At 37.1% G+C, this 22,233-nt stretch overlaps 1 protein-coding gene across 2 annotated transcripts in view; it reads left to right on the top strand.

Annotated features, from left to right (window-relative positions):
• ogfrl1.S (opioid growth factor receptor-like 1 S homeolog) overlaps nucleotides 1-21,529 on the top strand; it is a 29,151-nt gene extending 7,622 nt beyond the window's left edge. The window contains exons 2-7 of one of the 2 annotated variants that reach the window (XM_018265501.2): nucleotides 8,939-9,028; nucleotides 10,676-10,754; nucleotides 13,374-13,452; nucleotides 13,554-13,620; nucleotides 16,229-16,374; nucleotides 20,123-21,529. In XM_018265501.2, the coding sequence (XP_018120990.1) occupies nucleotides 8,939-9,028; nucleotides 10,676-10,754; nucleotides 13,374-13,452; nucleotides 13,554-13,620; nucleotides 16,229-16,374; nucleotides 20,123-20,951 (1,290 nt within the window). In that variant the 3' untranslated portion in view covers nucleotides 20,952-21,529. Of the gene's footprint in view, nucleotides 1-8,938; nucleotides 9,029-10,672; nucleotides 10,755-13,373; nucleotides 13,453-13,553; nucleotides 13,621-16,228; nucleotides 16,375-20,122 lie in introns of both variants that reach the window. The other variant, XM_018265500.2, reaches the window with a different exon arrangement.
• The last annotated feature ends 704 nt before the right edge of the window (nucleotides 21,530-22,233 follow it).

Below are 22,233 nucleotides of genomic sequence, written 5' to 3'. Positions count from 1 at the left end.
AAGTGTCATCAGGTTCTGCTTACCCAAATGCAAAAACTGTTTAGATTGCTTCTTTAATAGCATCAGTCAAAATCAAGCATGGAAACTGCTGATGCAACAAAAATAAGTGCTGTTCCACAATATATTATGTGTACAGAAGATTAGATAGTTTATTAAATCTCAAAGGATTAGCTACGGGTACATTTGAATGAGCTTTATTTGTAAAAGTAGCACATAAGATTATTTTAAAAACCGTTTTTATCTGCAACACGGGCTTGAACATGTATATTATTTCAGAATCCACAATTCCATATTTTATTACAATATCAATCATCTATTTGAAACAACTGTTCTTCTTAAAGAGTGGTCAAGAATCTTGCTCTATGTCAGGGGGCCTATCGGCTCCCAGCGAGAGTAGTCAGGACCGAGGAGGAAGCCCAACAAGGGTTAAAGTCCAAGTATGCAGTACAAATAGGAATCAGGCACAATCGTTAGTTAAAGTCCAGGCAAGAGTTCAAACAGGCAGGCAGATAAGTATCTGAGTCAGGATCACAGCAGGAATCAAAACCAGGAATCAGACAGACAATAATACACCCAGGTACTCATCATGCAGCGATGCCGCACCCATTTGTTCAGCATGGGCACCGCCATCTTGGATTTGCATTGCGACCGCCGGGAAGGTAAGTTGGGTGCTTAAGGCAGTCCTGACAGCTCTATCGGTTCAGAATTTTTGCAACAACGAATGTTCTTAAAGGGATTCTGTCATGATTTTTATGATGCCGTTTTTATTTCTAAATCACAGTTTATACTGCAAATAATCCACTCTACAATATAAAATTTAAAGGATAAGTAAACCTTAAAAATAAATGTAAAATTGATGAGGGGGCTATTCTAAGCACTTTTGCTATGTACATTCATTATTTATTTATTTTTAATTCCAAGATATTAAGGGATACATGTACTGTTAATATGAATAGATTTTGTTATAACAGTGCCACCAGTCTGACCACCAAGTAGTCAAGGAAGTTGTCAGGAGAAAGAAAGAGGCTGTTCTGATGTTCTTCTGCTGCTTAGGAAAAGTTTGAGAAAAGTTTTCAATTTTTTTCCTAAGCAGAAGAACATCAGAGCAGCTTCTTTCTTTCTCCTGACAACTTCCTTGACTACTTGGTGGTCAGACTGGTGGGAAAATGACCAGCAGGTGGCGCTGTTGTAACAACATTCATATTAACAGTACAGTAAAGGCAAAAAAATAAAATCCCATTTTTACTTTCTTTAATGAAAAAGAAACCTATCTCCAATATACTTTAATTAAAAAATGTGTACCGTTTTTATAAGAAACCTGACTGTATGCTCCCTTCATTTACTGCTGTTGATAGAAATTGTCAGATGGTCCCTAACTGCTGAGCAGGGAAACAATCATACTTATGAACAGCAGGGGGAGCCCCTGCCTTACTTCCCAGCCATGCAGAACTCAATCAGCTTTGTTTATAACGATCCCTAAGCAGCCCAGACCACACTGAGCATGTGCACAGTCTTAGTCTTGCAAAGATTTTTAACAAAGTTACAAGATGATGACCCCCTGTAGGCAACTTTGAAAGCATAAATTATTTGTTTGATTAGGCTTGTGGTGCAGTAAGTTCATGTTTATGTTAAGTATACAAAATACTGCATTTCTAGCCTAATTCTATTTTAGACTTTACATGCCCTTTAATATCTTGGAATTTAAAATAAATTAATAATGAATGTATATTGCAAACGTGCTTAGAATATCACTCTTATCGATTTTACATTAATTTATTTTAAGGTTTACTTATGCTTTAATTCCTAAACCAGCAAGTTTATTTTTTTAGTTGTAATATTGGTGTATAGGCAGCCATCTCAGGTCATTTTGCCTGGTCATGTGCTTTCAGAAAGGGCCAGCACTTTAGCATGAAACTGCTTTCTGGTAGGCTGTTGTTACTCCTACTCAATGTAACTGAATGTGTCGCAGTGGGACCTGGATTTTACTATTACATGTTGATCTACCAGGCAGCTGTTATCTGGAAGCTGCTATCTGGTTACCTTCCCATTGTTCTGTTGTTAGGCTGCTGGGGTGAGAGGTGGATGAAATTACTCCAACTTGCAGTATAGCAGTAAAGATTGACTAAAGTTTATCAGAGCACAAGTCACATGACTGGGGGCAACTGGGAAACTGACAATATGTCTAGCCCCATATCAGATTTCAATATTAAATATAAAAAAATGTGTTTTTTCTTTTGAGAAATTGATTTCAGTGCAGAATTCTGCTGCAGCAGCACTGTAAACTGATGCGTTTCAGTGTATAGATATTTTTATTAGTGGTGTCTTAAAGGGGAAGGAAACCTAGTCGGCGCAAACCCCCCACCCCACCTCCCGTTTGTTGCCCACCCTCCCTCCTCCCCCCTGGCCTACCCGTCCTGCTGGGCAAATGCCCCTAACTTGTTACTTACCCTTCTGCGCTGGTCCAGTCCAGGGAGTTCACCGACGACATCTTCTTCCACGCGATCTTCTTCCTGCTTTGAACGGCGCATGCGCAGTAGGATCATTTCGCCGGTACGATCTACTGCGCATGCGCGTGACTTTTGGCGCATGCGCAGTAGATCCGTACCGGCGAAGTGATCCTACTGTGCATGCGCCAAAACGCCGTTCACAGCAGGAAGAAGATCGCGTGGAAGAAGATGTCGTCGGTGAACTCCCTGGACTGGACCTGCGCAGAAGGGTAAGTAACAAGTTAGGGGCATTTGCCCAGTGGGACGGGTAGGCCAGGGGGGAGGAAGGAGGGTGGGCAACAAACGTGAGGGGGGTGGGGGGTTTGCGCCGACTAGGTTTCCTTCCCCTTTAAAGGACAAGGGTCTGACTGGACCTGCCAGCCCATAACTGATCCCTGCTAGCGCTCCCCAGGCAGATGATCTCCCTCCCCCACCCCGCTAGGAGGGTGCGGGGGCCCCTGGGACGGTAGCAAGGTGGGCCCTGCACCCACCAGTCTGACCCTTTTAAGGACAGTTATTTCCAAACTGTATTTTGCAGCATGAAAAATGTTTTTTCATGAAGTCCTTGACTGATCTAAACAGCTAGGCATCATGGTACCCTGTTTCTGTGACTGCCAGTTATCAGACCATGCAGACTGGTATATAGCCATTGGTAGACAACAATAGGAAGGGCAGGGAAAACTCCAGCGCAGCAGGTTTTATAAAATAATAGACCAGATTTGTTTCCATGAGAAAACATTTATTTTATGGTTTATCTCATGAAAACGTATGGATTAGGTTCAATTTAATGAGAAAAAACTTTTCTACTAGTTCAATTCTTGTTTTTTTCCCCCATAGACTTCAATCGAGGTTTTATGTGATAAACCGTAAGAAATATTTGCATCTGGCTCTATGGAACAATCTGGAATTGAATTAGGAGATAATAATTTCTCATAAAATTAAATCTTGTCCATTGCAGTGGGCTAGATTCAATTTGATCAAAAAAACGTATCTCCTTATTTACTTCCAGATTTTTCCATAGATCCTGATGCAATTCAATGAGAAACACTTATCTCACGGTTTGTCACATCAAAACTATATGGAAGTGTATGGGGAAGAAACTGGAATGTTTTTTTTCTTTTTTTATTTGACGTTTTGAATCTCGTCTATAAGTTTTCACATGATAAACCAAAAAATAATTATTGATTTGAATTTGGCCCAATTTCTTAAAAGGAAATTAACATTTTAGGAAAAGTTATTTTGCCAAGGTGATTTATAAATAATGGGTCAGTATTAATGTGTAGCGTTTGCATGGACATCAGGTCCCTCATTCTGGGGATGCACAAGATTTTGATATATTGCAAACAGTGTCCCCAAATAGCTTCTGCCTACTTGCTGTGATTGTGAATTCCAAGACCAAACTGTTTTAATAAATTCAGTTGTCCACATTTGAAAACAACTGGAGACAACTTTCCATGTTTTATAGCCACTATGCTAATGAGAAAAGTCATTGCTAAACACTGACATATCTCTTGTGGTGTCACAAGGGTTTATGGAGCAATTTCAGTAGCAGAAGCAATAAGATCTAACAAAGCTTGAAGTATTCAATTATATCGGTGAAAGTAATCCCACTTACAACTATACCATAAGCTATTTCTGGAAGTGACATAGCTTCTATATCATTTAATGCATTTAACCTCTTAGTTGCTGATCTTTATGTACTGTGTTATATTTTCTATTTGAAATAACAAGGATTGTGGGGTTGATGAAGCTTGTAAAAATAATAATGTCAAGTTAAATTAATGAAAAGGGCAATATAGAAAGGTGGCTTCATACATAAAGCCCCAGTCATATGGTATTACATATTTAAGTCAATATGAAAGTCAAAATGAAATTGTGTGAGCCCCTCAGTAAAGTAAATAAAGCCGTATTTCTTTTTTTAAATTAAATCTATTTTATTAGAACATAACAAATGGCTTAATGCATTTTGTGCCGGATGGGAACTTACTCATAGGCTAACGGGCACAACCCCTACAATTTCAAAAAGAAGCTATGGCCAATAAAAATAATGCTTTATAATAAAAGTAACAATGTTTGAATTCAAAGAAAGAATGTATTTTTTATGTTTTGCTCAAAGTGTATGTATACGTGTATACTGACCCTTTGAATGAGCCACTTCCTTAAGTTGAATGAAAATTCTTTGTAAAATCCTCTACCCACAACACTGGTTTTAAATGGTAAAAGTATAATTTTGGTATTGCTCAGTGCTTTTCTGAAATCATTCTAGCTCTGTCCCTAATAGCAGTATTAGTAGAATTACACGGTTTCATGCTGCTCTCACCAACTGTTTTTGGAGTAGTGGATGCTACTGAAGTATATTCTGGGTCAGGGAAGCCAGGGTTAGATGGCTGCATCAATATCTTTTGATCATAGGATATTTACTTAATCCTTTGGAAAGCAGAGGTAAATAAATTAATTCCCTTATATTTGCTTGTTCCCTCCATCCAGCTGTAACCAGGACTACAATTTTAATGGCTTTCTCAGTGTTTTATTGCTGCAGAAATAAGCCCTGCACAGTAGTGTGGGGTTAGGAAGTACTCATGAGAAATGCTTGAACTGGGAATAAAAATGGCGAAGGGATGCTTTGTGTGCCATGTAGCCCCTCCCACAGCTAAAGGCCACACCCATAGAATAATGGCAGTGTGCTGCGACAAATTATTAGAGGCCATGTTTGCTTTTAGAACCCATAGCAGGGTGGCACAGTGACAATTTCAAGTATAAATACCCCCAGAACTAATAGCAGGATGGCACAGTGGCAATTATATGCATACATACCCAACATTACTCATAGCAGGATGGCACAGTGGCAATTCCATGTATAATACCCCCCAGAAGTCTTGAGGAAGGGCATAATCAGCTAGGGGTAACTGAGGCTACTACTACATTATAATATCTCATACAGCATACAAGGAAAAACAGACAATCAATCTTAATTGTCCTGGTGTGTTTTCAATTCTACTACCCTGCTCACCAAATATTTAAAGGAGATCTAAAGGCAACAGAAGAAAACCAATTTTTGCTTTCTTTAATGAAAAACCTGTCTCCAATATAATGTTTGTATGCACAGAAATTCCCAAGTCGATGTCCTTGCTCTGACTGCTGCAGATAGGAAACTTTAGATGGCCACTGACCGCACTGCAGTGAAATAATCACACGTTAGAAAGGTAAGGAAACATTGTGCAGGGATATTTTATGTTTTGTTTGCATAATCTAGCTAGCCTTTGCTAATAGTTATGTGAAACAACTCCCGCACCTTCCTTCCCAGCTGTGCAAAAGTCGGCAGGCAGATCTGTTTGTTTCTACGAAGAGCAGCCGGAGGCCATCTAGCAATTCATATCCGCAGCAGAACAAGTAAATGAAGGGGTAATTTCACTGCATACAATCATAGGTGGGGGATAGGTTTCTTTTTCATTGACGGAATTCTGTCGTGATTTATTCTTGAACCAACAAATGTAGTTTTTTAGGCTGCCATTTGAGTGCCTTGTGCCTGATTCTAAGCTTTGAGAAGGAGCCAGTGCTGCACAATAGAAATTCTTTGATGCAGCTGTTGTTTCTCTACTTCCCATTGCATTTTACCACAACCCAGGTCGTAGTAGTTCTGCTTGGCGCTGTTATCATGTCTACTACAACTTCAGGCCAGCTGGCAGATAAATGCCTCAAACCACCCTAAATTACTGAGCAGCAGAGAGTTTTTGCTTGTTCACCCATTTGCTAAAATTCAGGACAGTAGCAGCAGAGCCATTAGATTATCGGTTCAGGCAGCTGAATCATTCAGCAGAGGTGTTAGAAAGCTGCTATCTGTTTACCTGCCCATTGTTCTCTTGATAGGCTGCTAATGGGCTGGTTGGGAGGGAAGGTGATATCACTCCAACTTGCAGTGTAGCAGTAAAGAGTGACTGAAGTTTATCAGAGCACAAGTCACATGGCCTGAGGTCACCAAACATTTTAAAAATGATTTTCTTCTCTGTAATAATAAAACAGTTCGAACAGTATGCATCCAAACTAAGATATAATTAATCCTTATTGGAAGAAAAACCAGCCTATTGGGTTTATTTAATGTGTACATGAGTTTCTAGTAGACAAGGTATGGAGATCCAAATTACAGAAAGATCCGTTATCCAGAAATCCCCAGGTCCCAAGCATTCTGGATAACATTCTGGGTCCCATACGAGTACTTGTGTTTTCCCCAAGAAAGAGTTTGCACCAATGTGTAAGTGAAATATGTGTTTGATCATGACATCTGACAAATGTAAAACAGCATAGAGAATGCATTGTACAATGTAGTTTCCTTGTTTCTTCTTTGTTAAGCAATTTCTTACTTATCTCTTCAGCCTGTAGAGACTTGGGCTAATCTCTCTGGATGTAGTCATTTGTTTTATGTACCATAAAAGATTTGTACTTTTCCACAAAGAAAAGAAACTGGTTCTCCACAAGGAATAGGTTTAAAAATGTACCAGTGGGTCTAACAGATAGCTGTTGTATAGCTGAGCCCAGAACAGCTCAAATCATTTGAATTTATACAGGTATAGGATCCCTTATATGTAAACCCAATATCCAGAAAGATCCGAATTACGGAATGACTGTCTCCCATAGACTCTTTTTTCTAAATAATCCAAATTTTTAAAAATGATTTATTTTTTCTCTGTAATAATAAAACATTAGCTTGCACTTGATCCCAACTAAGATATCATTAATCCTTATTGGAAGCAAAAACCTGTACTTTTCAATCATTTTAAGATATAATCCTATACCTATGTTCTATTGGTCTTAAAGGGATACTGTCATGGGAAAAAAAAAAATTTCAAAATGAATCAGTTAATAGTGTTGCTCCAGCAGAATTCTGCACTGAAATCCATTTCTTGAAAGAGCAAACAGATTTTTTTATATTCAATTTTGAAATCTGACATGGGGCTAGACATTTTGTCAATTTCCCAGCTGCCCCAAGTCATGTGACATGTGCTCTGAAAAATTTCAATCACTCTTTACTGCTGTACTGCAAGTTGGAGTGATATCACCCCTTCCCCCCCCCCCCCCAGCAGCCAAACAACAGAACAATGGGAAGGTAACCAGATAACAGCTCCCTAACACAAGATAACAGCTGCCTGGTAGATCTAAGAACAGCACTCAATAGTAAAAACCCATGTCCCACTGAGACACATTCAGTTACATTGAGAAGGAAAAACAGCAGCCTGCCAGAAAGCATTTCTCTCCTAAAGTGCAGGCACAAGTCACATGATCAGGGGCAGCTGGGAAATTCACAAAATGTCTAGCCCCATGTCAGATTTCAAAATTGAATATAAAAAAAAATCTGTTTTCTCTTTTGAGAAATGGATTTCAGTGCAGAATTGTGCTGGAGCAACACTATTAACTGATTCATTTTGAAAAAAATTTTTTTTCCCATGACAGTATCCCTTTAATACAATGCAATAGAACAATCCTGTACATATAAAAGGATTAACAAGATGTCACTGTTTTGCTTTAAAGTTTGCTGTCTGTAAGCAGGTTTATTAAAAAGAAATTGCATACAAACCTGAAATATTAGGAACATGTATGACATGAGTTAATGCTATCCTCACAGCATGAGTGGACAAAAAAATAAAGCAGTGGCAAAATTGTAATAAGAGCAGGTGGAATTAGGGACCTTTTCAAATGACCGCACCAGGTCTTATTCCTGGTAAAGGATATAATATAACCTGATTAAGTGCCTTTCATTCTGACTGATATTTTCAGCGTTATCATAACTTATTTTTTATTTTTTATCCTTTACATGCCAGGAATAGTATAATGGCATGCAACAGATGAAAGTTCTTGTCCCACGGTGTTCTCATGAGAGACTCATAACTTTTTAATAATTTGTAGTCATACAGGCTGATCCGTGTAATTTGCATGATATGACCACAAAGACCTAAGGGCCAAATGATCGGATCAAAACAACGGTATTCAGCCTGTAGGGACGAAGACCGTATCACCAAGCCAATGCAGCTATTGCTCTGACAAGGTTTTTAAAGGGGTTGTTCACCTTTGAATTAACTGTTAGTATGATGTACAGAGTTGTCTTCTGATACAATCTGCAATTGGATTTTATTTTTATTCATTGTGGTTTCGGAGTTACTGTATTTAGTTTTTATTCAGCAGCTCTCCAATTTGCAATTTCAGAAATCTGGTTCTAGGGTCCAGATTACCCTAGCAACCATGCATTGATTTGAATAAGAGACTAGAATATGAATAGGAGATACTATATAAAGCAAAGGGTATAGAGGCATATATGGCTTTTCATGGATAAGAGACAGACCCTAACAGTGCTTTGTGAGGAACATAAAAAGCAGATTCCGTTGCCATTTACCATTGTGACAATGTCTTGGCTCATTATCTATTTTCATTTGATTTTCCACACCTTCTTTCATGCATTGTAGGGTGACAGCAGCACCGCGGAACAGAACATCAAACCAAAGAGAAGCTTTTATGCAGCAAGGGATTTATTCAAGTATCGACACCAATATCCAGTAAGATTGGCTTTTCACATTTTCTATGCAGTAGCCTTTCTATCTTCTTTTTAGCTCTGAAAACAAGCATGTTAGTGAAACATAAAATAAACCCCTTTATACTCTTTATATATAACTGCTATGCCATAAACTTCTCAGTGCACTTTCATCAAATGTACTGATGCTTCTAAAATCAGAACTACTGTCTGCTTTATTACTCTCTGTACTGGAAGATTTCGCCAGCTTTATCCAGAAATCTCCAAATTATGGAAAGGCCGTCTGCCCACAGACTCATTATACTCAAATAATCCAATTTTTTAAAAATGATTTCATTTTTCTCTATAATAATAAAACAGTAGCTTGTATTTGATCCCAACTAAGATATAATTAATCTTTATTGGAAGCAAAACCAGTCTATTACAATGAAACTGTGGTGTTCTCTGGTAGGTATATATATATATATATATATATATATATATATATATATATATATATATATATATATATATATATATATATATATATATATATATATATATATATATATATATATATATATATATATATATATATATATATATATATATATAGGTCAGTAATGTCCACAGGCAGAGCTATGATGGGGCAATTGGCTGATCACAGCATCAATCCCAAAATCAGACAGGTCACAACCCTATGAGGGGGTATGTTATATGTTTCGCTAGCGCAAAAAACCTACTTGAAGATTCTTGCGAACGTTTGGAACCATGTTTGTGCCCTTTTTGACTGATTAAAGACCTCAACGACTTCATTGCAAAGTTTCTAAACAAATCGTTTTTGCCGACGTTCGCAGTGGATGTAATAAAATAGCAATAGCAAAAACAGTTTTTACGAAAAAACATTCAATACTCCAGAGCAGGTGCTAACGCTAAATGTGCAATGTAATATTCACCATCAAATGATTTTACATTGCTAGCAGTGCTAAACATGCATAAACATTAATTACATTCCCCCCTATGTGCCTTATGAGGCACATAGGGGGGAATGTTACAGTCTATGAACTGTGACTTTTAAAGCCTTTTGTATATTGAAGGGCTTATTTATCATTCTTTATAAAACGATGAACACCAGAGAAAAATAAACTGTATAAAATAAAGATAAATTTATCAAGGGGTGTGTGTTTTATTTTTATTTTACACCACCTGATCGCCAGATTGTGATACCATTATTTTACACCATTTCAGACCTTGCTCATGTGTTAAAATCAATGGGAAAAATTCAAGCAGCAAGTAAATCCAGTGAAATTCGATCTGTAAAAAAAAAGTGAAGGATGAATGCCATATTTTCAGCGTTTTCAAGTGGATGCTTCTGGGATCTCTGAATATCAATACACAACTTTATGAGTTCACTGTTTTTTAGGCTGTGATTCCTGGTGATCTGTGGTGTATTTTGTCAGCTTTTGTTTACTTTTACAGAACATGGATAACGTGCCCCTTTGTATAAAACTTTTTCCAGAATCTCTGTACATTTCTTTTTCATGGTCTGACATATTGTGGGATCATTCTGAAATCATTGAAAGCACCTCCCTGAGTGTTTGCAAGTGGTATTTGTAAAAGGTAAAGCATGTCGTAAGTGTATGTTGGTTTCTCCGCATGTACTGTATTTACCTAGATTTTTCTTTTCTAGCAGAATTTTAAGGATCTTCGCTCTCCAAATGACCTGTGCAATCTGAGATTTTACATGAATAAGATCCCTTTCAAACCAGATGGTAAGTAAAAATGCACATTTCTTATTGTATGTGAAAAGCCTACATTTAAAGGAACAGTAACATGAAATTTTTTCTATAAAAAATTTGTTTGCCCTTAACGAAAAAAAAACCACCAGCACACATTTAACTTTACATTCGCAAAGACTTTATTAAGAAATATCTTACCGATACTCCGCTTGCGCTCCTCTTCTGAAAAGGCGACATGGCGATGATCAATCTGGCGGCGCTCGATTTCTCCTCGCTGGCTATCTCCTATAGAAAGGCAGGGAGGAGAAATTGAGCATCGCCAGATGGATCGTCGCCTTTTCGGAAGAGGAGCACAATCGGAGTATCGGTAAGATATTTCTTAACTGCGAATGTTAAGTTAAACGTGTGCTGGTGGTTTTTTTCGTTAAGGGCAAACTAATTTTTTATAGAAAAAATTCATGTTACTGTTCCTTTAAGGCTGATAGCTCATATTGTTGCTGGCTTGTCAGAATATAAAATTAGCTAAAAAATTTCTGTTGGGTGATATCCATGTTGCATGAAGAATAAGAACAAAGAAACAAACTTGCAAATTATTAGAAGCTTGAATTAAACTGAACGTGTACTTGTAGGTGTACTATAATATGAAGCCTGTTTATGCAGAACATTCTTTCTAATTATATATGAATTTGTGCAGCCACATACAGTGCTCGGTCACCCCCCGAACATTGTGGCATCGTTTCCTCAGCTACAGTTACTTGTATTTTGGGATGCAGATTTCTATAAAGATACAAAAATGGTCACTATGTTTTGGTATATTGTTTATTCAGGGCCTAGAGTGCTATTACACACATCGACACATTTAGTACATATAACTTTTCATAGATATTTATTTTTATTAATATGCAGATCTCTGTGGCTGTCCATAGGGCAGTGCTTAATTGTAGTTACAGCCGTGCTCGAATGCACTGGAAGGGTTTGGCTTGCCAGCTGTGTACATCTCAAGAGATTTAATGTTTCCAGAATTTTGTGCAAACTCAGCTCAATATTGTTATTATGGGGTCTTGTCTTGCCACATGCCCCACCACCACTTTTTAAATTGTGGTCCCCTTTATCCAATGCTTAGCCTTAAAATACAGTTAGGTTGGTGGCCACACTGGGGCACATTTATAAACACTGGACAAATTTGCTCCTGGGCAGTAACCTATGGCAACCAATCTGATGTTTGCTTTTACTGGTTAACCTGCAGCTGGCTAAAAAAAAAAGTTAATCACTGATTGGTTACTGTGGTTTACTGCCCAGGTGCAAATTTGCCCAGGGTTTATAAATGAGCCCCAATGTCTTTCTACATTGTATCTGAGATCCAATTTTCTCAAAAAATGGTAGGGAAAGGTTTTCCTTTAATTTTAATATAAATGTGTAATAATTTAGAATGAAAGCTCTTTTGAGCAGGGCCCTTTCCACCTCTTGTATAGAATATTACTTTGTATGTAAATTGTTTAATATTATAGAAACAATAATGCAAAAAAAGACTTTAGCATGCAGTAAGTAATATAGAAAAATAAAGTAAGTATTTTGCAGGTATGCTGTACCTGTCTTTTTGCCTGATAACCCAAACTCTGCCAAGCCAACATAGCAGTTTTTGGACAACTAGGCTATTATTAACAGATTTTTTTTACATTTAATTTTGAAATCCGACATGGGGCTAGACATATTGTCAGTTTCCCAGCTGCCCCCAGTCATGTGACTTGTACTCTGATAAACTTCAGCCACTCTTTACTGCTGTACTGCAAGTTGGAGTGATACCCCCTCCCTTTCTCCCCCAGCAGCCCATCAGCAGAACAATGAGAAGGTAACAAGGTAGCAGCTCCCTAATATAAGATATTAGCTCACTGGTAGATCTCAGAACAGCACTCAGTAGTAAAAATCCAGGTCCCACTGAGACATTCAGTTACATTGAGTAGAAGAAACAACAGCCTGCCAGAAAGCAGTTCCATCCTAAAGTGCTGGCTCTTTCTTAAAGCGCATGACCAGGCAAAATGACCTGAGATGGCTGCCTACACACCAATATAACAACTAAAAAAAATACACTTGTTGGTTCAGGAATGACATTTTATATTGTAGTGTGAATTATTTGCAGTGTAAAGTGTGTAATATAACAACTAAAAAAAATACACTTGGTTCAGGAATGACATTTTATATTGTAGCGTGAATTATTTGCAGTGTAAAGTGTGTAATTTAGAAATAAAAACTACACCATAAAAATCATGACAGAATGCCTTTAAATTGTAGATCTAGCCTAATTGTGTTGTCTGAGGCCACAACCTTCCTTTTAACTTCCATAGCCTTCTTGTTTAGTGGTTAGACTGTGAATATGTGATCTTGCAGACATACTATACATGGTGCACCTCTGGTGATTCCTCTACCCTACAGCTAATGCCTACTTTCATTTCAGTTATAAATGTTATTAGTAATAAATTGTTTTCTTCTCTATTTTTCCTTTCTTATGCCATCCTTATTCTCATTGCATGTTTTTGTTCACTCTTTTTTTTCAATATTTCTCCTTACCACGTGTCTTCCTAGTTGAAGGGTTTAACAACGCCTAAACCTTCTTGTTTGCATGGACTTTTTAACATGTTTATGGTTTGTTCTCAGGCGTTAATATTGAAGAGATTTTAAATAAGTGGAAAGGTGACTATGAAAAGCTGGAACATAATCACACCTACATACAATGGTAAGTAGTGCTACTTTAAATCCTGGTTTATTGCAAGTTCTTTGACTGAGCATAAAACTGTTGTTATGCATATATACGTGAACTGTTTTCTCTTTTCCCAGGCTTTTTCCTTTAAGAGAGCAAGGCTTGAATTTCTATGCTAAAGAGCTGACTTCGTATGAAATTGAGGTAAGACTCCTTTCCCTGGAGAAGGAATCATGTAGTCATAAATAAGCTGTAAACATTGTTCAAGCCTTTCTGATAAAACTCATTTTGGGGAATGTGTTTTTGTTCTCTGGAACAAAAATAGGATTTTTGGAAGAACGTAAAAATACATTTTCATGTGATATCAGAGAGGTTGCCACCTATCACTATGGGTTTTCACAAAATGAGAAAGCACCTTTTGATGCTCTGATATTTCAGTGTATCTTGCTTGACAACTATTAATGCATTAAAGGAGCAAACTGTTCATATCACCATGGCAATATACATAAGATAAAGCCCTGTGGTTTCCCTGTTTACTTCTGAAGCCCACAGAATGTTAAATAATAGAAAAATATGCCTTAATAAATTTGATTCTTTAACCTACCTTTTATCTACCTTAGAGGTAAATGAATACTTTTTATGGAGGTTAAAAGCTAGTGTAGGTAAAGGATCCTGTTATCCAGAATGCTTGGGACTTTTAGTCCTCTTTAGCTTCCACTGTGAGAAGAAGCTCCTTAGCAGTGGTGAGGTCTAACATATAGTTAAGCATTTTAATGCTGAATTTTTTCTCGGTTTAGACATCAGCTTGATCTTGTCTCATAAAGGCCACTTTAATTATACAAAAAATGTATAAAATTAATTATTTTACCAGAAGTCTTGTAACATTGTGACGAGCCAGATTTTTATGACTTATTTTCCTATTCAGGCTGTCTCCTAGTTTGTCATTGAAATTACTGCCTAGATGCGCTTCCAGATTGTCTTGTTGCAGCATAACTGCAGAGCCAGACTTCCAATTAGTCCACTTCTCCACCTCGCCTTTCAAAACCCTCTCCAATAAAAGACAGCAAGATATTGTAGAGAAAGTTTTCTCAGTGGTAGCGTACAAAGTCTTTTTCCATCACTTAATTTAAATTCTAAATCCATGCTGTAAATAAGCAGCTCAGGTATCCTTGAAGACATAGATAGCTAGAGAGAGAGGGGTGTTCTAGAGTAGTTATCCCCAACCAGTGACTTGTGAGCAACATGTTGTTCACCAGCCCCTTGAATGTTGCTCCCTGTGGCCTCAAAGAAGGTGCTTATTTTTGAATTCCTGGATTAGAGGCACATTTTATTTGCATAAAAACCAGATGTACTGCAACCAGAGCCACATTGAGGCAACCAAATGGTCAATCACATCCCATAATTGGCATCCCGGGAACTTTTTCCATGCTTGTGTTGCTCCCAAACCTTTTTTACATTTGAATGTAGCTCACAGGGGAAAAAAGGTTGGGGATCCCTGATCTAGAGCATGAATAAAATCGTATTCAAAGACTGTATGGTAGCCCTTGAAGAAGTCATTGATTCATTTATTTAGTGAACAAACTAGTGAAAGCAGTAGCAGTATTTTCACACTTTTTGCACTTGTGAATTGTCTTTGTAGAATTTGCAATTACTGAATTGAATGCTAATGGTGCTCTAAGTTTAGGCATACCAAGTGCCTTAAAAAGATGGCAGAAGTTACAACACATACAGCATGCATGCAAAATAAAAGTAGACATAACAAAAAACAACAGAGTGGTTCACATTACACAGTTGTGGCATAGAATGCAGGTATGGCAGGCAACTATATCTACACAGCAGAGACCATAGACACTTAGCCAGTGTATGTATAATGTAGAACATTTGTGATTACTTAGGGTGTCAAATTATCATCGGAAGGGTGAATATCCAATTAAGGGGATCATATCTTTGGAAATTTAGCTAGGCAATCCTGGGCTTCGTAGGTACGTCTAATCTTGGGAAGAAATGTATTCAATAGATTATCCTAGTGTCCATCTGAAGGCATTCTAGTTCCCATACAATATTTAACAATGAATTTCTTAACATAGTACAGGAGAGTCCTAGCTCTTATAGACTTAGTTTTATTTAGCAGAAATTAGTGCTGAGACAACCCTAATACTTCTAGAGTGTAGAGATTGGGGAACGGCATGTGCCTTTTCTATTGGAAAGTTCTTCTTACTCGCCTTGTATGTTTGCAGATTAGGCTCTGCCAGGAAGTGATACATACTTAAAGTTAATACTGATCTGTGAATGCTACAGTACAGAAATGCTCATTTAGTGAGGTAGCCAGACATGCAGATCTTTGCCTATTTTGGCCACACCAGTGGTAGCTAAAATTCAGTTGATTTTATGACCCTAGGACACTGTTAAAATCTTATGGAAGACCTGTGGAAAGGACTGCATCCATATTCCAATGCAGCACTTTCCGACTCAGCTTTACCAGTATTTCTACTTTATATCTGGCAGAGCCTAGATCTGAAATTGTTAGAGGAGACTTAATTTTGACCCAATACACAAGCCAATAAGTGGCTGACTTGGTGAAAAGGGACAAGTGGCAGGCAGTATGGGCCTATGTATGGCCATCTTAATTCTCTTCTCTTTATGGAGGAGCTTGTGACTATGGTTGGGGGCCCCTGAGGTAGCAGCCCCAAGCCATGGACATCCCAGTCAGTCATTGCATGCAACTGAAAATAAGATTAACTTGAGCATATTTGTATCATGAACATTTTCCTTAATATTTATATACTTTTTTACTTTGTTTGTTTGTTTTAAGGAATTCAAAAAAACTAAGGAAGCAATTAAGAGATTCCTCTTGGCCTACAAGATGATGCTGGATTTTTTTGGGATCAAATTGATTGATAAAAATGGAAATGTTTTACGGGCACCAAACTGGCAAGAGAGGTTTCAACACTTAAATGAGTATGTCCCCCCCCCCTTGTTTGCATTAATACACAATGTTTACAGACAAATTTATTGTTGGCTGTGTCTTGTTGGATGTTAAAGGGGCAGTATACCCTTTGTTCAAAATGAGTTTAATGAATGGGATTTGTGCTTAAAGGAAATCTATACCCCCCAAACAATGTAGGTCTCTTTAAAAATATATTGATAAAACAGCTCATATGTAAAACCCTGCTTCAGGTAAATAAACCATTTTCATAATAATATACTTTTTTTAAAAAAATATGGTCCAACCCCTGGGATCGTAGGATTCATGGTGCACACAAACAACCCATACATTAGGTCATATGGACAGAGTTGTGTGTTTTGCTTCCACACTTCTTCCTGTTACAGTTAGAGTTGTAGTATTTCTGGTCAGGAGACAGCACACAGACCATCACGAAATGGTGGTTCAAGGCAAAATATGTTAAAGGGCAATATTTACTTAAATATACGTATATACCAGTTTCGTAGGATTCTTTAATATGCCACTTAATTTGATATATGTTGCTTAAGTTTTTTTGGGTGTATAGTTACATACATTTTGCTTATTATTTCAATCCTGATAAACCCATGGTTTCTGTTATTTCATGAACAGGGATATAGAAGCCACTCAATGTTTGGTCCTTACGAGATAAATAATTCGTTTGCATGTGCACAGTTAATCCCCCTGCATAATAAACTCCTTTTTATTATCTCCCTCGCAAGAACCAAACATGGAGTAGATTTACTTTGCCTGATTGCTCTGTTTAGCTCAAGAAGCAACAGAACCATAGTTATTTTGTCATTCATTAATAAACAAGCCGTGATCATTGCACTCATATTGAAAAAGGGAGTATGCTTGCCATTATGTAGCAAATTTTCAATTAGACTAAAGGAAATCCAAAGCCTAAAACCTCACAGGTTTTAATATTTTTGCAGTGAGGCTTGTGTGATCTGAACTAATCCCCATTTGATTAGAAAAATATGCTTGGGAACTCCCCTAATGGAGAAGGGAATTATAGGAGCAGGCCTTAGTTTTGAGCACCATTGTATATATAATTTCTAACTAATTTACTACTAACAGGGGAGTTCTGTGCTTCTCTGCTCTCCTACATTCAGCCAGTGTCTTCACATAAACCCTAACACTTGTTTGACATCTGCTCATGTGCTATTTCCTTATGTTGCTTGAGGGAAAAACCCGTTAATGAAGTCAGCGCCACTATCTTTCAAGGGATCAGGCTTCGTCTCCGTTCATCTTCATCTCAAATTTGGACAAATATAGTGCTTCATTTGGGCACTTCAGTTTGTATTATTATTGTATTATATTAATTGTTATGTATGTACCTTCCCATCTCCTTTAAAAGTAAGGAATCATTTTTCCCTTTAACATCATCATTTTTTAAAGGTTTAAATAATTTAGAATCTAAAAAAAAAGCTTTAATCTGCACCACCATTCCCTGCAATATATTTTCATGCATCATTCCTTGCAGAGAGGTTTTGATATGCAGTTTGAACTCCATATAAACGCATTAGATATTTGAAAGATCTTTTATGATGTGCCTTTGTTTTAAGCCTTCCGTTTTTTTAAACTGCTTTTGATCTCATCTATGTCATTCCACAGTGATCAAAGCTAAATGAATAAAATGACATGAAACAATAAAGAGACAAAATCAAAGGTTTACCTCTCTTATGCTGCAATTTTCATTGTTCATTCTGTAATTTAGTTAAAAGAAATACGTAACCCTCTCTATTTTTGGAGTTCAGAAATTATAAGAAAAGAATAGTTATGTTGGCAAATGAAAATACTAACAAAAATGTGATTTTTACAGCTGAAATATGTTGAGTGTGAACCTCGTAATTGTTTCTTGTTCATTTAAAAAAAGATTGCTTGTCCTTCTGATTTTTATTTTTTTCCTCAGGCAATTTTTAACATAATTGTAAGGGAACAACTAAAGGGTAATTAAACATAAAATGTACTTTCTGAGATAAAATGCCCAATTAGTGATTGTATCTCTTACATGGAACAACAACTGAGCAGTTCCACTTGCAGGAAAAATAGAGATTAAATACGAAACAGTAGTGTCTATAAAACAGTTTTTATTTCTTACCCCAAAAATGTATCTGGTTGAAAGGAGCCATCCCCTGTCTTTAGGCTGGGGAAGTGTCAGGCGGTATTAGGCTCTGAAGAAAGCTCTATTCAAATTGACCTAAGTGTAAGTGTGTTAATTTGCCCTTTAGTGAGTTTCCCCCCATGGCTCAAGGACAAACAAATGCAGCATAAATCACAGCTGCACATTAATCAGCCCGGCAGCATAGAAACATTATAGGCAATTGCTGCAAAATCTATGAGGTGGAAAAGGCAGGCTGCACATAGAAGATTCACCTATCTTATCAACACTACCACCAGGGTTGATGACGAATCTTTTAATTACAGTGACAGTAACTGAAATCAGCAAGATTTCAGGTAAAGTGTTAAACATTTGTTATAAAAATATAATTCTGTGTGTTGTAAATTGTTGCAGTATGGCATAATCTTCAGTGTTTCCTCTGGGCGTCTCATTCTGGAGGTAAAAGGGCTCATTAACTTATAGGGGTTGATCACCTTTGAGATAACCTTAAGTATGATGTAGAGAGTGATATTCTGAGACAATTTCCAATTGTTTTTACATTTTTTATTATTTGTGTGGTTTTGAATTATTTAGCTTTTTATTCAGCGCTCTCCAGTTTGTAATTTCAGGGTCCAAATTACCCTAGCAACCATGCATTGATATGAAAAGGAGACTGGGACATGAATAGGAGAGGGATTGAATACAAACATAAGTAATAAAAGGGGGCAATAACAATACATCTGTAACCTTACAGAGCATTTGTTTTTTTTAGAAGGGGTCATGCCCAATTGAAAGCTGCAAAGAGTCAGAAGAAAAAGGCAAATAACTATAAAACTATAAATAATGAAAACCAATTGAATAGTTGCTTAGAATTGGCCATTCTATAACATACTAAAAGTTACCTTCAAGGTGAACCACCTCTTTAAAAGAAATCACAGCCCTAGGTGAAGCAATAGGAGCAGAGCTGAACTCTTCATCATATCACTCTCTTGTACCTACTTGCCCTCAGGAGTATATTGTGCTGGTAGCACTTGTGTTTGCAAATCAGGTCAGGCACAACAACCCTGTTTGAAACCAGGCAAAGGGGATAAATGATCAGTTGATCTGGTTATTGGACAAATGCTGTACATGTTACTGCACTACTACTTATAAAATTAAATCTATTACTAGGAATAGTTGCGAGGGATATACTTATAGCAGCATGTTTTATGTTTGAGTAGTTATCAAACAAAAATGGGCATGCAAGGGTTTATTGTATTAGTACAGATTCTGTGTATGTATGCATTAAGATAAAAATTCTTAAATTTCAAGGATGTACAAATTGTTTCAGAATGCACTTATTCTATACTAGAGCTCTGTATATACATCTTAATGTAAAAGCACAATTATATATATTTGTAAAACCCATAGACTAATATATTTACCTACAAAAATATTCTGCTAGTCCCCTTTGGGCATTAGCACTACTTTGTACACACACATTGACCAGATCCATTCATACAGAAAAGATGCAACATACTTGGGCACAATGGGCAGAAACCTGCAAAGATGTTTATTTTGTCCAACCAAAGCAAAAAGATTTCAATAATTATTGCCGTTATATTGTCTCCAGTTAATATGTTGTTATATTTTTTTTGCAGATCGCAGCACAACTATTTAAGAATTACCCGGATTTTGAAAAGTCTCGGAGAGCTTGGTTATGAAAACTTTAAGCCGCCACTAATAAAGCTCTTTCTTCAGGAGTCTGTTGTTGCCAATACAATTCCAAATATGAAGCAAAGTGCACTGGAGTATTTTGTATACACCATTAAAGACAGAAGACAAAGGAGAAAACTTTTACGTTTTGCCTGCTTTCATTATAAGCCGCCTGAACACTTTATTTGGGGACCACCAAATAAAGAGAAGGCAGATGAAAACAAAGCTGTTAAAAAGACAAACATGCCAAGCTCCCAGAAAAAACACCTCCACGTAGAAAAGAAATTGAGGCATGCCAAAAGCATCAAAGCCCCAGAGAGTCCAGCAGTTCAGCGGGCTGTAGAAAATGGAACAGAAACCATGCAAACTGAAGAAATTAACAGACAGGCAACAGCTGAAGTTATTTCTGTCAATGAAATAGAAGTTTGTGATGATGGAACAGTTACAACTGAGAACAATAGCTGTACAACAGAAGAAACAGAAGCGTGTGATGATGGAACAGTTACATCTGGTGACAATTGCACTAAATCAGAGGAAACCGACTCTGGCAATGGTGAAACAAGGTCTCTGCACACAGAACATGACTTGAAAAGACCTGAAGCTGCCAGTGAAACATGCTGTACAAACAACATTGTAATAGTAGAGTCTACAGAGGAAGAAAGCAAAGACTGTTTATGCAGCCTATCGCCTGTTACATCAAACAGTGATGTGACTGAACTTCAAGTAGAAGGCAAGGGAACTTTAGACCTTTTACCAAATGATTTAGCCAAATAAAAGCTCCAAAAATCTCTATCCGCGATGTAAGGTGGTATTTATTGATGGCCTTAAGTGAATCTCTATGAATACAGTTCATTTTCTGCCTATGTTATTGGGACTGTGCCAGATCTGTAGACTTCTAAGTAGTCTAACATTACATAATGAAGTAGCCCTGGCTCAGTGAAGCAAGTGGTTGCATGGTCCTTATATAGGCACCAGTTTGGCACACAGCAAAATAAAATAGGTTGGACATTATCTTCCAGAACATGATAACTTCTATTCAGACATATCTGTTTGGGGTCGGTGCTCAGAGTTAGAGGATACATCACATGAAGCAAGCAAGATTTCCTTTCCTTGCAAGAAAATAATTAGTATCTGAAATATATTTTTTCTGAATTCATATATGGTTTTTGTACTTGTGTGATATATGCTACAAGAATTCTAATTATTTTTTTATACTTATTAGATAAAAGCGTCTCTCCAAGTCATCATAATCTCTTTGTAATTAGGTAAAACTGACTAGGAAGTGGTCCTTTCTGCTTTCTGAATGTGAAGCTACTGTATGCTAGGGATTAATTAAACAACCACAGAATGCATTCATATGTCTTATCTTTATTCGTTTAATTGAATAATCTGAATAATAATTGCAAATTTACAGCTAAACAAATCCTACAGTATTAAAGGGCTTGGTCACTTTCAAACGCTTTATTTCTGGTGAACAATCTGAAAACAACTGAACTGCTGTGGAGGGGGTTGCTGACTTTGTAACTGTTTTGTGTCCCTGCTGAGCAGAATCCCTGAGTTTCATGAAAGGCAGCTGTTAGAATTGATGCAATAGTTGCTAATACTTCACAGATACTGCTAAGAAATATGACCATGACCTTGACCATGGAAACAGTTCTAATTTGACACTTCGCCACCTAAAACCTGCCGAGTTCATGTAGAAGTCAATGGCAATGTCTGTCGAACCATTTGAAGATGTTAATTGCCTTCCTGAGATTGGAGGTTTTTTTTATTAGAATTTTCGTCTGGTTCGTGTTCTATCGAATATTAGACTATCCAGATTTTTCTTAAATAACCCCCCATTTGAGTTGTGAGTACATTCGAATTTGTTAGAGTTAAAAAAAAAATTCACACAACTATGAAATTCAACCTTTGATAAATAACCCCCTTTATGTTAATGTTTTTTACTGGTAGGTCCTTCAAGCGCATATCAGGGCATCAATTCAGAATAGAAAAAAAGGAGTTCCCATCTCTTGTGGAACCCTCTCCCCAAAGCTGTTATATTGGCAGGTACGAC

This window comes from Xenopus laevis, chromosome 5S (assembly GCF_017654675.1).
Source record: "Xenopus laevis strain J_2021 chromosome 5S, Xenopus_laevis_v10.1, whole genome shotgun sequence".
Classification (NCBI taxonomy): Eukaryota; Metazoa; Chordata; class Amphibia; order Anura; family Pipidae; genus Xenopus; species Xenopus laevis.
This window is presented reverse-complemented; position numbering and strand designations above follow the sequence as displayed.